Raw genomic sequence first — 16,520 nt, 5'->3', positions numbered from 1 at the left:
GGGAGGGGGTCTTTGTACAATCCAGACCAATAGATATTTCCTCCTCTTTACTTATGTAGGGGCTTTCAATTTTCAGCAATTGGTACTACTCATAATAGAGATAGATAAATCAAGAAAAGCCAACATTTTGTAAAAAACAAAAGTAAATGTTTCCAGAATACATAAAGAAGCTCCACTTAATTCCAAAACACATTTTAAAGCAGCTTGTTCAAATCTAACTGGAAAATTCTAAAATATTCCATTTGTATATCACATTCCAAGTAGTTACAATAATAGCATATACTTCTGAACAGTCAATCATTTCACTGAATCACATTCATGTTTAGGACACCATGGATGCTAGTCACTAATGTTTGCTATCTGTATACAGAAGCTGTCACAAGTTGTCACAAGTTCCAGAACTAAGGGCACTTGCCTGTTCCTTTTGATTGGAGATCAACAACATTCCCTCCATCTCCTCACTCCATAAACATAGCAGCTCATTTACACATTTCAGTTTACCTGACACAACTGGTGTTGTCTTTTCTCACCTTAGACTATAATTTCATCATAGGCAAAGATGTGTTATCTTTTCTTCATATAGCATTCAGGAATAATAGCATTTGGTAATTTTTTATTGATTGCTATTTTGAACAATTTGAATGTAGACAATTGTTTATATAGGGCTTCTTCAATTAACAATATTTTTTTTGAAAAAATGATTATATCCCTTTGAATTTGCTTAAACTGTATGAGATGCAACCCCTACAAGTTTTATTTGCTTTACATGTTTAATTTTCAATAATGAAAAATATGTAACTAATGGCCTAAGTTCTTTATTGGAAAAACAAACAACCACAACAAAAAGACACCTTTGGGTCAGGAAACAGAGCACCTGGCTTACAAGCAATGATGTCTCGAGCTTAATCTCTGGCTTCACAAATTGCAAAGTGATGCACTGATTTTCTCTATCTCTAATAAATAAAATAATTTTGAAAAATATAATCACACATAGAACAAATACAAATGATATTCCCAAAACAATTAAGGGGGGGAAATTCTAGATCATACAGAAAATCAAATATAATGTAATGCAGTGATTTCTAACCCATTGTTTTAGCAACAAAATCCTCTTTTTTTTTTCCCAGATGAAATCTAACTGAAAACATAATACAGAATAAGTTGTATATGCTTTGGGAAGGAGCCTGAGTTTCAGAAAGGCACAGAACCTAGTTTAGAAGTATAGCCTAAAGCACAAAGCATAGCCCATAATATAATAAGTCAAAGGGGTTGGGAAAAGCAAAGACCTCTCGAATTAAAAAAAAAAAACAAAAAAAAAACAGTCTGCTCTGACTCCTTTTCACCAGCAAAGAGCAGTAGAACTGTGTCCTTGGAATGCCTGGATCACCCCAAAACACACTGTGAAAACAAGTGATATGGTAAATACAAGGGTGTTTAAGGGAGATAGGACTTAGCTTTTGAAAGGCAAGTGTTATTGAATGTGGAGACAAGAGACAGAAGGAACAAACATTGGCTAAATACAAGATGAATGACTTGATACATTCTAACACATGTGCAGCTTTTTGATAAAACAAGTACTTAGAAAAATAGAAGTAAAAGTACTACTTGAAAAAGACTACTTTAGAAATTAAAAAACGAATCTCAAATGTTCTATAAATAAGTATCTTCACTATTTGCTTAAAAAGATTCTTGACACAAATACTGTAAAAAATAATTTTAAGAATGTCTCCTTATGCAACCTGATTTTCAAGTATGAGTTTTTATAACCCTGGTGAAATAACATCTAGGTCAAGTGAGCACCTTCAACTTACATCAAACCTTACATACCCCAATTCTGTCTCCAAAAAAACTCCAGCGTTTTATGCAGTGCAAAATGCTTTTTAACTGAATAATGGACTCTCTGGATAAGCATGTGAGAAAATCCAGCACGTTTTAGAAGATAGGCCATTGTTGGTGAATGTCCAAAAGGATCAACAGCCCAACCAGACTGAGGCTTCACTCCTGTTGATTAAGAACATAAGTATTATTTTAAATTGATAAATAAAGAAAAAAAATAAGTCACAACAAGCCCAGACCCATCAGAATTTGATAGTTTCTGAATTCTAAGGCAAAGAAGCCACCCAGCCTTACCCTTCAGCAAGCACTCCTACAGAATTCCCAGAATATGCAGTTTCTGGGAAGATGCTGCCACTGTATTATCTTCCCTGGCAGGGTGATAGCTCTAGAAGCTAATTAGGTGGACTGAAATAAAGTCATCCATAGTATAGATATGAGAAAACTACTGTTATTCACTGGAGCCAGTAAAACAATCTAGGATCTTTTCAACTCAGCTACAGAACAACAAGAAAAATGTTTAGAAGCATGCAAACTCATTATATGTTGGAGTTGCACACCAACACCAACATTGGGGAAATCTTCAATTGGTTGTTACACCAGCCTCAAGTCACCTTATTGTATAATAGCAGAACTGGTCAAAATAAAAAGATTTCATCTTGAGGGCCAGGTGGTAGCACAGTGGGTTAAGCACACATGGTGCTAAGCACAAGGACCAGCATAAGGACCCTGGTTCAAGCCCCCGGATCCTCCACCTGCAGGGGGCATCCCTTCATAGGCAGTGAAGTAGGTCTGCAGGTGTCTGTCTTTCTCTTCCCCTCCTCTCTCTCAATTTCTCTCTGTCCTATCCAACAGCAGTGACAGCAATAACAATAGCAACAATAACAAGGGCAACAAAAAGGGCAAAAATAGACTCCAGGAACAGCAGTGGATTTGTAGTGCCAGCATTGAGCCCCAACCCTGGAACCAAAAAAAAAAAAAAAAAAAAAAAACAACCAAATTTCAATGAAATTTCTTACACCAATTATGAGTCACTTAGAAGTTGAAATGTAAAAAATAAAAACAAAAGTGTAAACATCAAAATGTGGTAGGGGAAATACCTCAACTTACAGCTTCAGATTTGCTTCAGTTCCCAGTTTATCTCAGCACTGCATATACCAGAACAGTGCTCTGTTTCCCCCTTCCCCAATTTCTTCTATGTCCCTCACATGTAATAAATAAAATGCACCATTTTAAAAATTAGAATTAATAAAATCAGATTAGTTTTTTTTTCATTCAAACACCTGCTTAGCATCTTCACATATTTAGGAATATGATTAACTAGGCTTACAAAAAGTTAATCTTTATCATGACTATAATCACCTAAGATATATAAACTCACATGCATTTCCTCTTCCGGTATACTATTAAGGTTACAAGATGCAACATCTTTGTACCAGTGGACACACCACAGCTTCCATATCTAGGCCTCAAAATACCTTTCTGTGTCAAAAGTAATCTTGAAAAAAAATGATTCATTCCCAACATAATAAGGTGGGAGGCTACAAAATCAACTTACTGAAATCTGTTATATTTCCACATGAAAGTAACCTAGAAATAACCCCATCAAAAAAAGGTACCCAGACATAAGCTTAACAAAGGAAGTGAAAAGGTTTTACACTGAAAGCTATAACAACTATTAAAAGAAACAGGAGACACAAGGCAATAGATACCTATGTTGACTATGCACATATACTGGAAGAATTCACATTGTTAAAATGACCATGCATTATAGAGATGCGATGTAAACTCTATCCCCTGAAAACAGAACAAATACTACTGAAATTGCTTGAAATTACAAAGACATCTCAATTGGCAAAGCAACCCTGAGACTAAAGAGCAAAAATAAATGCATCAAATCATACTAAAGCAAAAGTAATCAAAACAATGTAGTACTGCAATAAAAGTAGACAGACATCAATGAGATAGAATTGAGTACAGAAGTAATTCTTTAAATATGTGGACAATTAAACATATAGCAAACAAAAAGAAAGGTATGAGAGGAAAATCTCTTCAATAAATGGTATTGAGAAAACTAGACAGTCATACATAAAATAATACAGCTAGATAAATACCTCACACTATGCATCAAAGTGAACTCAAAATGAATTACTAAATATTTTACTTATCTCAAACGTAAACATCACTGGAAAAAATTATAGGCAAAACACCCCATGGTATAAATTTTAGTGATGTCTTTAGAGATTTGAATCCAATGGCAAGGTAGACAAAAACAAAAATAAGAAAAACTGTGGTTATATAAAACTAAGTAGTTTCTGTGCAACAAAGGAAGTCATCACTAAAATAAGATATCCTACAGAGCAAGATAAAATATTCACACAACACACCTATAAAGGGTTAATAGCTAAGATACACCAAAAACTCACAAACAACAATACCAACAAAACACAAATGGCCCCATCAAAAAATGAGTAAGAATCATTAAAAACATATTTCCCAAAGAAAGATATATAAATTCCCAACAGACATCTGAAAATATCCTCATTATAATTTATTACCAGAGAAATATAAATCAAAACAGCACTGAGACACTACCTCATTCTAGTGAAAATAGCCTACATGGTAAAGGTCAGAAACAACAAATGCTGGTGAGACTATGAAGAAAAGTATTATGCATTGTTGACTGCAGGCTTGCTCTGGGTCCACCATCTCCCTGGCCTTTGGGAGGTCAAAAGTGGCCCCAGGGGGTCCTGAGGTAGCTCAGCATGTAGAGGGCAAAGTGCTCAGGGAGACAAGCAGTCAGCCCTGGGAAAGCCTCAGTGGGACAAGTCATTTATTGAAAGAAAAAGCAGGTAGATATAGGCCATAACTCGGGAAGAAGTCTTGAGTGTCCATTAACCCAAACACAGAGCAACACAATGCATAGTTTTTGACCAACAGACAGTTTGATCATAAGCTTTACAATATACATTTTTCCGAAAGTAAACTGCAGGCACTTTAGAGCAGCAGGAGAGAGGAAAAGCTGAGCAACCAGGATGTTTGCTGGTGGTTTTAAAGTTAACACAGTAATCCATGGCTTTTAATAAAAAAAGGAAAGGGGGTAGGTAGCATGTGTAGAAAGGCGCCCATGTCCAGGGTTCAGCCCTCATAAATTCCAGAGACTGGAGAAACCAGCCCTTGTCACAAGCAACCTAAAGGGAGAGTTGGGGGGTCTGCTCAGATCTCATGGAAACAATGGCCTGGACTTTCCGGGACAGTGGACCCATTCTCCAACAGTAGACAGAAATGTAAATTAACCCAGCCTCTATGAAAAACAGTAAGAAAATTCCACAAAAAACTGATTTGCTATCTAATCTACTTTGACGTGTCTATCTGAAGAACATAAACTAATTTGCACATCCGTATTCAGTGCAGCAATACTTACAATATGGAAATACCCAAGTGTTCAAAGAAAGATAAGTCAAAAATGATAGGATTCTACTCAGGTGTAAGGAAGAAAGTTTTGCCTTCTGTTAAAATATGGGGAGAACTGAAGGAGGTCATGTTAAGCAAGATAAAGACAAACTGAATGATATCTATCGCTCATATGTGAAATATAAAAAAAACAAGTAAGGGGACTTATTGAGTCAAACTCTTAGTTTCTTGACTGCAAGCTTGAGGATGGCAAAAGGGAAAGATTTTGGAAGGGGTGAGTGTAGTGTATAGTATAATAGATTGTAGTTGAGGGGTGGTGGCATTTTTTCTTGGTAAATGTAGTATTTTAACACATACTCTGAAGAAGTGTGAAATAATATCCCTAAAATATCAACAGTCCTGTAAACTAATGTTAACCCAATAAAATAAATTATATTGAAAGAAACTATTTATTCAAGGCTAAGGCCAGTATACACAAAATAAGTCTGAACATACTATTGGGCCATAACATAAGAAAATGGTGAAAGGATTAAGGATATTTGTTAAAATTATTCCAGAAACCCTGATGGGGTTTCTAATGCCTAAATCTGACAAAACTAAGATGTCAAAGTAAGTAAAGATAGTGGATTACAACTCAATGAATACAAATATAAAACCATCGCACAAGAAATAAAAAGAACTCTAGTTGATTGCTAACTCATAATTAAATAATTATTAAAGAGCTAACTAATTAAAGAATAAATGATGCAGTCAGAAACTTATCAATAAAAATAGAAAATAAAAAATTTTTAATGGAAGGCTAGGCAGCGGCACCTCTAGATAAGTGTACATGTTACAATGAGCAATGACTTAGGTTCAAGCTCCTGGTTCTACCTGCAGGGGGAAAGCAGGGCTACAGGTGTCTCCCTGGCTCTCTCCCTCTCTATATCCCCATTCCTCTCGATTTCTGGCTGCCTCTATCAAATAAAAATATTCTTTTTAATTAATGGATACTAAAACTAAAACATGGAAGTTTGATAAAATAAAAAAGGCTATTCTCAAGGCATTTCCACAAATTAATTATTATTTAAAGAGCAGGGTAATGTCACAGCACAGTAAAAAAAAATAATAACAACAACAACAATAGTACAATTTAACATGTGATTATGGCTAGCATTAGCAATATTAGAAGAGAGAGCATTCTGTAGATCTTGGTGTAATACAATGAGGACAACAGAACATCATTGTAGAGCACTGTGTCAAAAAAAAAAAAAAGAACAGATTAGATTAGATAACCTTAGTGGAATACTGATTAAAATTGGTAAGTCACCAGAATCAAATTATGAGCAAACTCAAATTAAAAGACTTTCTACAATAGATCTTCACAGTCTTCAAAATTACTAAGGTCAAGAAATCCAAAGAAGGGCAGAGAGACTTTTCTAAATTACAGGAGACCACAATGGCATGGTAACTAAAAGCAATACATAACCCTAGGTTGTTAGATCCTGGACTTGAAGGAAATGAAGGCAACCTTATAAAAAAATATTACAGATGCAACTGACAAACTCATTATAGCCTGTACAGTAGGCAGGAATATCTAGTGTAATGCACTAATGTATTGCTATTAATATTCCTGGTTTTATAGCTACCTTTTCATTAAATGTAAAACTGATCTTATCTTTTAGTAAATACACATTTGTACTGAGTATTTCGATATAAAGAGACAAGATATCTCTAAAATATTCTTAAACTACTTTAGAATAATATGCAGGTGAATCTACGTAAAGGATATATTAGAGCTCTCCCCAAGTTCTATCATCTAACTTTTAAGACGCTTACATTACATTGAAATATTATGACTTAAAGGGGAAGGCATCTAGCTTAATAAGCAAAAGTAAAAATAATCAAATATTACAAAGATAGAGATGTTAACATAACTGGTAAATTTATACCATAAAAAAATCATTTGATCCTCAGGAATATCAACTTGAGTGATGTCAGAATAAATAATCAATGGAATTGAAGAAGTAATGGAAAGAAAAGGTAGAATATAAAGTAAATTTTTCTTTTTCCTTTTTATTACCTTGGTGTCACCACTCTACAATCCAATGTTTTCAGGGAGAGAGAGAGAGAGACAGAGACACATAACACCATGGTACCAAAGTTGCCTTCAGTGCCTAAGTGCTTCTACACGGTACACCTGGACCTTAAAATAGGGTCACAGGCATAGCAAAGCAGAAGCTATCCCAGGAAATCTATCTCACTGGAACCAAGCTTATTTTTATTTTTTTATATAATAGCAATAGAGTTGTCAACTATGATTCAGTGTCTGCAAGATTCATCTGTTCCTAGTGGGGTTCTTTTCTGCCCAAGGGTCATTTAAATATTTGTAACATAATTTGCAGGCCAAACAAAATTATCAGTTTAAAAGTAGCACTTAAAATATGAATGGGCAAGGGCCCAAGAACAGATCAATGAGGTTTAGAGTTAATGGTATTTATATACTTTTCACAAAGTTGGGAGCTTCTCTATACCCTTATCCAGCTTTCTAGTCCTATCTTCAACTCTGGTACCATCTTCCCAACAATATTCCTAGCCCACCTGCAAGTTAGCTGTTGGGCTCAGTCAAATATTAGTAAAGTCATAGGCCCCTTGGAATATACCTATTCTTAGCTCCTTCCAACTTAGCTCCTTCCAACATGAAGACAACAAATTTCATCTGCTATACTTTTACTTTTAGGTTCCTGATGATTACACAAATTGTTCTGCTTTATATCTTAATGCTTTTCTACCACTAAGTTGCACCATGATACCAACCTGACTTTCCTGGGCAGATGACCTCACCAATGTGTCCTGGAATCTCACCTCCCCAGAGTCTTATCCCACTAGGGAAAGACAGAAACTGGCTAGGGGTATGGATCTACCTGTCAACACCAATGTCCACCAACAAGCAATAACAGAAGCCAGATTGCCCACCTTCTGGACCCCATAAAGATCTTTGGTTCATACTCCCAGAGGGATAAAGAATAGGGAAACTTTCAATGAAGGGAAGGGGATATGGAACTCTGGTGGTAGGAACTGTATGGAATTATACCCCTCTTATACCACAATCTTGTCAATCATTATTAAATCACTAATAAAAATTATTTTAAAAATAGCAGTGAGTGTTAAGTTAAAAACAAACAAACAAAAAAATCCTAGATTAAGGGCTGGGGAGAAGCATAATGGCTATGCAAATGAGTTTCATGCCTGAGGCTCCAAACTCCTAGGTTCAATCCCCAATACCACCATAAACCAAACCTGAGCAGTATTCTGGTATTTCTGTGCCCTTCTCTCTGAATTTCTCTCACTAAAGTAAAATCAATAAAATGGAGAGAGAAAAAAAAAAAAAAACCTCCTAAATTTATTGAATTGCAAGTCCCACTATGACAGAGTCAATGATTTTTGTATGCAAGTCATATGTTCCTTATCCCTGTAACAGAGGGGGAGAGACAGAGAAGCAACACCACACCACCATGGCACCACTCCTGAAGTCTCCCTGCTGCACTCTAGAGTAGTAACACATCCATTTCACTGAGTGAGCCACCTGGCCCCACCCAAAGATTTTGAAGTTTAAATATGAAATGATTACAAAACAGAAGGAAACCATATGATTTTCTTTGGTATAAACAATTTTTTTTTCCAAAAGGGCTAAGGGGAATATTTAGGAAAAAAAAGTGCTATAATAAAACCCCAAAAATTTACAGAGGGCATACTTGCCAGGAAAACCAAGAAGGATCATGGATACGATATTGTACCTTCATATATGAATAACACTACCAAAATATGCCAAACTAAAGGCTCTTAGGGGGGAAAGTGCAGGAAATAATCATTAAAAAATTAAAAACACTACTCAATTTTTGGCAGACCTAATAGACTTCAAAATTAGAATATGAATCATATTCATATAAATAATAGAACTAGATTATATCAAACACAGTTAATATCAAAGCTTAAAAGGAAGCAGGGGAATGACTGAAAATGGATATTTAGGGTAAATATAATCATCAAACTAAAAATTCATAAGTAAACGTTATATAATAAAATTCGTAAGAAGAAATTTTTAAAGGTGTTTTTGAAATTTTATTTATTTTGGATAGAGTCAGAGAGAAATTGAGAAGGAAGCGGGAAGAGAAAGAGAGCGAGAGACACCTGCAATATTGCTGCATCATTTATGAAGTTTCCCCATGGAAGTGGGGGCCTCGGGGTAGAACCCAGGTCTTTATTCACTATTATGTATGTGCTCAACCATGTATGCCCCACTCAGCCTCAAGACTAAACCCTTTTACAAGTGTCCCATTACCAGACAAAAATCAAGTCCTCAATGAAGGGAGAATGCCCAGAGGGTAGAGCTTCTGCCTCCCACAGATGAGGCTCAGCACAGCATGAGAGCACCAAAGACAAAGCAAGTAAAACAATGCAAATGGTGGACATGCGCTTTAGTGTTCCCCTTTTTCTTTCTCATATGATTTCACTTATAGGTGGAACTTAACAAGGACACAAAGAAAAAAAAAAGTAAAACTTGGACTGGGTTTGGTGTATTGCACCAAAGCAAAAGCTCTTGGGAAGGGGGGTGCGAGTGTGATAAGAGAGGGGTGGGGAAGGATCTAGGGGTCCAGGTGCACAATGGTGGAAAAGAAGCTAAGCTGAAGGTGAAAGATACCTATCATGGGGAGATGACACAGGTGTGTGTCCAAGTGTCAACAGCTGTACTGAAAACAACTAAGCCTTTAATAAACTATATATATATATATATAATGTCAACGAGTTGGCTCAGTAGTAAAGTTCAGTAACAGACAGTGAATTTGATCTCTGATGCCATATTTCAAAAAAAAAATCCAAAATAACATGCTGCACTGGACTGTTTAGAAAACAAATCTGAGAACCCTTCTCTAGTGAACAAAATACATACAGTCAAAGCTGAACTAATAAAGAATTTTATATTTCCAAATATATGTAAAACAAATGATGTATACCACCAGTAGTCTTTACGGAAGTACAAATCGAAACCATAAGGAGATATAGCACTTCACAAACTCTAGAATAGTTAAAATAAAAAAAAGACATAAACTAACAAATGTGAATGAAAAAGTGGGACAACTAGAGCTTTCACATATAGCTGGTGGGAATGTAAAATGGTGCATGCATTTTAGAAAACAGTTGGGCAGCTCATCAAAACGCTTCACAAAGAGTTACTATATAATCCAGAAATTCAACTTCTAGGTATATCCTAAAGAAATGAAAACACGAGCCTGGGTGGTGGCACACCTGGTTGAGCGCAGGTTACAATGCACAATGACCTGGGCTCAAGCCCCCAGTACCTGCCTACAAGGAGGAAAGCTTTGCAAATGGTGAAACACTGTTACAGGTGTCTCTTTGTCTCTCTCCTTCTCTACCTCTCCCTCCCCTCTAGATTTCTGGCTGTCTTTATCCAATAAATATATAAATAAAGATAACACCAAAAGAAAATTAAGAAGTGAAAACATAGGTTCTCCAAAAATCATGCATGCTACTATTACTCACAATACTTAAAAAAAAAGAGAGAGAGAAATCCCTAAATTCCATCAACTTAACAATGAAAAAACAAATGTAGCTTATATAAATGACACTTTCTGAGGTTATGAAATGTGAGTGAGATGTATAGGTATATACATTTGTCAAAAGTACAATACTACAGTTAAGATTTATCTACTGTACTACATGAAAATTGTGTCAATAAAAGTTAAGCAAAGAAAAATCCACAAGAACTGATGATTATAAAGCAAATACCGCTTAAACAGCAACAGATATATGACAAGTGGGACTGAATGGGGGGTCTTATAGTCCCCCATCAGCCTTGGTGGTATATTAACAATATTTATAGAACTCAGCATATAATCATACTTACAGCTACAGTATTTAGAGTGAAAGGCAAAGTGAAATCAGCAAAGAGAAAAGGCACAAAGAATAGAATCCACAGGGAACAAGACACAAGTATCTAAGAGTCCTCTTCCCACAGACAGCTACACTAAATTGTGAAAACATGTGAAATGTTATCAACCAAGGAGAGTTGCCTCAGTGTTTAAGGATTTTACTTAAGTTGGCCATGTAGGCACTGTCTAGTACATCTTCAAATTCCAGATTTCATCAAGGTCAGGTTTAGATTTGAAATTATACTCCTGAAATCTTAAATAATTTTTGGAACAATGTTAGATCAAAAGTAAGTTTTTTAAATAGATTCTAGAAGAGAAATATATGTGTAGCATAAACTACACAATTTTTACAAACACCTGAAATGCTGGGAGCTGCACTTAGCATTTAGGAAATCAAACTCCAGTCCAAGGCCAGCCATGCATATAAGAGCTTCCCAAGGATAGTAGTTTCAGATCTGTTATAGTTTTTCTATATAGGCATGATAGCAGAAACTTACTCTAATGATAATAAAGAAAAAAAAAGATTGGTTCAGCATTTCATACTACATCTCTTATATGCCTAAAAATTATTCCAAAATTAGAAGTAATAAAAAAATAAGGGTGGAAAAAACTGTAATATAGCATAAAATACCTTAATATAATATCCAGAACTGTCAAGAAAAATAATGTATATAAACAGAAAACTGTCTTGAGAGATATTAAGTACTTGAAAACAAGTACACACCAAATTGTAGAATGCTAACATTAAGATATTTCAAAGATCTGAATTAATGTCAGGTTCTCTTGAGCGTCCTCTTCTCTCCTTTTTCTTTTTTAAAAATATTTATTTATTTATTCCTTTTGTTGTCCTTGTTGTTTTATTGTTGTAGTTGTTGTTGATATTGTTGTTGGATAGGGCAGAGAGAAATGAAGAGAGGAGGAGAAGACAGAGAGGAGGAGAGAAAGACAGACACCTGCAGACCTGCTTCACCGCCTATGAAATGACTCCTCTGCAGGTGGGGAGCCAAGGGCTCAAACCAGAATCTTTACGTGGGTCCCTTTGCTTTGCACCACCTGTGCTTAACCCACTATGCTACCGCCTGACTCCCTTCTCTCCTTTTTCAAACTAGAAAGTCAAGGAGCCAGGTGTGGCTGACCCTCCCTCTACAAGAAGGTCTTCCCCACCCCAGGACCATTTTCATCAATTGGGCATGTCTTATAGATTTCATTTCCTACACCTTTGATCACAATAAATAACTAAGACAAAAGTATATGACCCAAATTGGACCAATTAGGTGAAGTATTGAATGACTTATTCTAAACATTTCCTGATTTAGAAGGTCTCTTCAACAAATGATGCTGGGAGAACTAGACTACCACATAAAGAAAAATGAAAATAAACCACCACTTAACACCTTGCACCAGAATTACCTCAAAATGTATCAAAGATCTGGATATTAAACTTGAAACTAAAAATTATATAGAAGAACATGTCTGTGCAACACTTCAAGATCTTAACATAAAAGATATATTTGAAGACTCAACCCCAAGGGCAAGGGAGACTGAAAAATGACTAAATAAAAAGGACTACATCCAATTAAAAAACTTCTACAAATCAAAAGAAACTACATAAGGATAAACAGGAAGCCCAGGAACTGGGAGTAGATACTTACACACCCCATATTGACAAGTGGTGAATATCAAATATCTATAATGAACTCATACAGCTTGAAAAAATAAAAAGAACACCCCCAAAAGTGTGCAGAATATATGAATAAACAGTTCTCTATATATGGTCCACAAACGTGGAACTATCTTCACTCATCACTACAGAAATAGAAATTAAAAGCACATTGAGAATACACCCCACACCTGTGAGGACAGCTTTCATCAGCAAAATCGGTGGTGGGAATGCAAAACAATGCAGCCATTATGGACAATGTGGAAAATTCCTTATAATCCAGCAATTCCACTCCTAGGTATTTATCCAAAAGACATGAAAACACTAATTTGAAGGGACATATGCATCCCTATGTTCACATTCACAAGAGCCAACATGTAGAAACAATCCAAATGCCCATAGATAGATGACTGGATAAAGATGTTATGGGGCATATACTCAAGGAAATACTATTCAGCAAGTAAAAGATGATGTTGTGTTCTTAGGGATAAAATAGATGGAACTGGAGGCAACTATGCTTAGTGAAATAAGTAATGAAGTGAAGGACAAACTATCTGATGATTTTACTCATAAGCAGAATATAAAGAACCAGAGCACCAAAACTTGAAAAATACAATAATCAACCCATACATATCTAAGAACTTGGTAAATCTATGATGGTTATTGTTGGGGGTGGGGAGGGGACAGAACTTTGGTTATGGGAGTGGTATGGGAACTACACCCATATAATCTCATTCAAAATCACTAATATAAAATAAATATTTTTCCTCATTGTTAACTGGGAATATTAGGGCCCAATAACCTATAACCACCTTATCCACATAGAGTCAGGAAAAAACTAAAGTCATAGATAATAAGCACAGTCAAAGGTGATAGTGCCTATGCAGCATGATAAAACTTTCCTTCTTTGTTCTGTCATGCATTAATGTAGACTAACAAATTTTTTTGCCACTGATAATGAGGTCTCTTTATAGAAAAAAAAATACCTCAATAGATATTTTAAAGAAGTCACTGCAAAACTATTTAAGATAATAAATAAAATTAATGAAGTAAAAAGATGAAATGAGATAAATTACTCTAAAAATGACCATAGAAAACTATGTAATTGAATTTATTATCAAGGAAACATCATAAACAAAAGGCAAGTTATTCAACATAGTCAATATTGGTAAAAATATCCATTTAAAAAAAATAGAGTTTCATTCAAAATTAACTGCCAAAAATAGTCCAAAAGAAAATAAAAACAGATACATACCGAGGTTTTTTTCCAACCACTGATGTCCTTCAATTAGTTGATCAATTATGGCAAAATAATGTGAAGCTGCTTCATCAGGCATAACCCAGCCACCCGTCACAATTTCAAGCTGTCCATTTGATATTAAACTAAGGGGAAAGATAATATAAATATACATTAATTAAAAATAAGAAAATGTCAAATTAAAAACTAAAATAGTATGTACTGATATATTAGGAATAGCCATTAAATGTAAGTATTTAACCAAATAATACTAGTTGCTTTAAAAGCCTTTTTTTTTCCCCCCTAATGAATGAATCTCACCTTTTTGGCCCTAATGATTAAAAAAAAAAAAAAACTCCCACAGTGGGGGGTGGGAGTGGGTGGGAGGGATGGGTCACAGTCTTTTGGTGGTGGGAATGGTGTTTATGTACACTCCTAGTAAAATGTAGTCATATAAATCACTAGTTAATTAATACGAGAGGGGGAAAATTAATTGTATGTCTCGAAGTTTTTCAAAACACAAACCGAATCTTTTTAATATATAGGCTGTGTAATTGATATGCAGACTCTCTCAAAAGCCTAGACCAAGTAGATCAGAAGCAACCAATAGCACAGCTATATACAAGATACTGAGTACTGTACAGCAAACCATAACAAAAGGATTTTTCAAAGTTAACACAATTACCAAATAATGTGATGATAACATTAACTATTGACTCATTTTGAACCCTAAGACAGCAGGAACCTCACATCTCCACTATAGAGCCTCTACTTCCCCCAGTCCTGGAACCCTTGGATAGGGCCCACTTTCCCGTATGCCTCTCCCAATCCATATCAAATAATATTGCATCTGCCGATCACAACCTAACCAACACAACGATTGCCACCTCAACATGCTTCACTTCAGACTGTGTCCAGAGACTTCACATGTGGAATGACAACCCTTAAGCTTCATTACTCGGGTGAGACCTTTCCTTTCATAGTATACTCTAATTCCATCTCAGGTGGTTCACTTTCTAACAAAGTCCCAAAACCTAGATATACACCAGTTTCTGTGAGAGAGAGCATATGTTCACACATATCCGTAAACTACTGCAAAATATATACGTGAAAGCAGAAGTGCACTAGAGTTTGCAGTGAGTACCCCCCTAACACTTCCTCTCCACTATTCCAAGCTTTGGGTCCATGATTGCTCAACAATTTGTTTGGCTTCGTATGTTAACTCTCTTTTCAGTCACCAGGTTCCAGATGTCATCAGGATGCCGGCCAGGCTTCCCTAGACTGAAGACCCCACCAATGTGTCCTGGAGCTCCGCTTCCCCAGAGACCCACCCTACTAGGGAAAGAGAGAGGCATACTGTTCAGCGTGGAAGCAATTACAGAAGCCAGACCTTCTACCTTCTGCAACCCACAATGACCCTGGGTCCATGCTTCCAGAGGGATAGAGAATGGGAAAGCTATCAGGGGAGGAGATGGGATATGGAGATTGGGTGGTGGGAATTGTGTGGAATTGTACCCCTCCTACCCTATGGTTTGTTAATCCTTTCTTAAATTAATTAATTAACTAATTAATTAATTTTAAAAACTCCCTTAGTAAAGAGTTTGAGGTGCTCCCTCTAATCACTAGGCAAACCCACATAGGTCATAGTATTAACATAATATGTAATTTATTCAAATGTAAGCATAATAGTATAATCAGAGACAGTAAATAGCAGATGCAGTTTTTTTAAAAAAAAATTGTTGTTTGATTTTTTCTTTTTTCTGTTTTTTAAATTATTTTTACTTATGTATTAGATATAGACAGAGAGAAACTGAGAAGGGAGGGGGAACTAGAAAGGGAAAGAAACAGAGACACTTGCAGCCCTACTGCACCACTCATGAAGCTTTCCCCCTGCAGGTGTGGGAACTGCAGGATTGAACCTGGGTCCTTTGTGCACAGTAATGTGTGAGCTTAACCAGGTGTGCCACCACCTGGCCACAGCAGATGCAGTTTTTAAATGAATGAATCCTCATACTTTATATATGTAAAAAAAAAATTAAGTAGTATTAATAAAGTCTGTATTACCACATGGATCACCAACAGTTTCTTTCTTTTTTTTTTTTCACCAACAGTTTCATATAGAGAATCTGAAGAGTCACTGATGTATCTAAAGCAAAGTATCTAAAGCCAACCAAACCTTAAATACTTACAGGCTGAAATCAAGACCTTATTATAAAGACACTGAAAGATTACTTTAAAAATTCATTTAATATTAAAACTGAACTGAATCCTACTGTTTCACTCAAACTGCTAATGGGGCTTTACCTACAATTAGTTTTATTTCATATCTTTCTGGTGATTGTCTAACTTCGTCACACTCTGGAGACCATGAACCAATCCATGCCTTAGGCATCAGGACCAGTACTTGAAAGTTTTAGATGTCAGGACAGATTTGAGCTTTAATTGC

At 35.7% G+C, this 16,520-nt stretch overlaps 1 protein-coding gene across 1 annotated transcript in view; it reads right to left on the bottom strand.

Moving 5' to 3' along the window:
- MAN2A1 (mannosidase alpha class 2A member 1) overlaps nt 1–16,520 on the bottom strand; it is a 232,810-nt gene that overhangs the window by 124,495 nt on the left and 91,795 nt on the right. Inside the window, exons 5-6 of the mRNA XM_007529199.3 lie at nt 14,093–14,220; nt 1,828–2,001 (exon numbers count right to left, since the gene is read on the bottom strand). Coding sequence (XP_007529261.1) covers nt 1,828–2,001; nt 14,093–14,220 — 302 coding nt within the window. The remainder of the gene's footprint in view (nt 1–1,827; nt 2,002–14,092; nt 14,221–16,520) is intronic.

This window comes from Erinaceus europaeus, chromosome 11, assembly GCF_950295315.1.
Source record: "Erinaceus europaeus chromosome 11, mEriEur2.1, whole genome shotgun sequence".
In the NCBI taxonomy this organism is placed as follows: domain Eukaryota; kingdom Metazoa; phylum Chordata; class Mammalia; order Eulipotyphla; family Erinaceidae; genus Erinaceus; species Erinaceus europaeus.
This window is presented reverse-complemented; position numbering and strand designations above follow the sequence as displayed.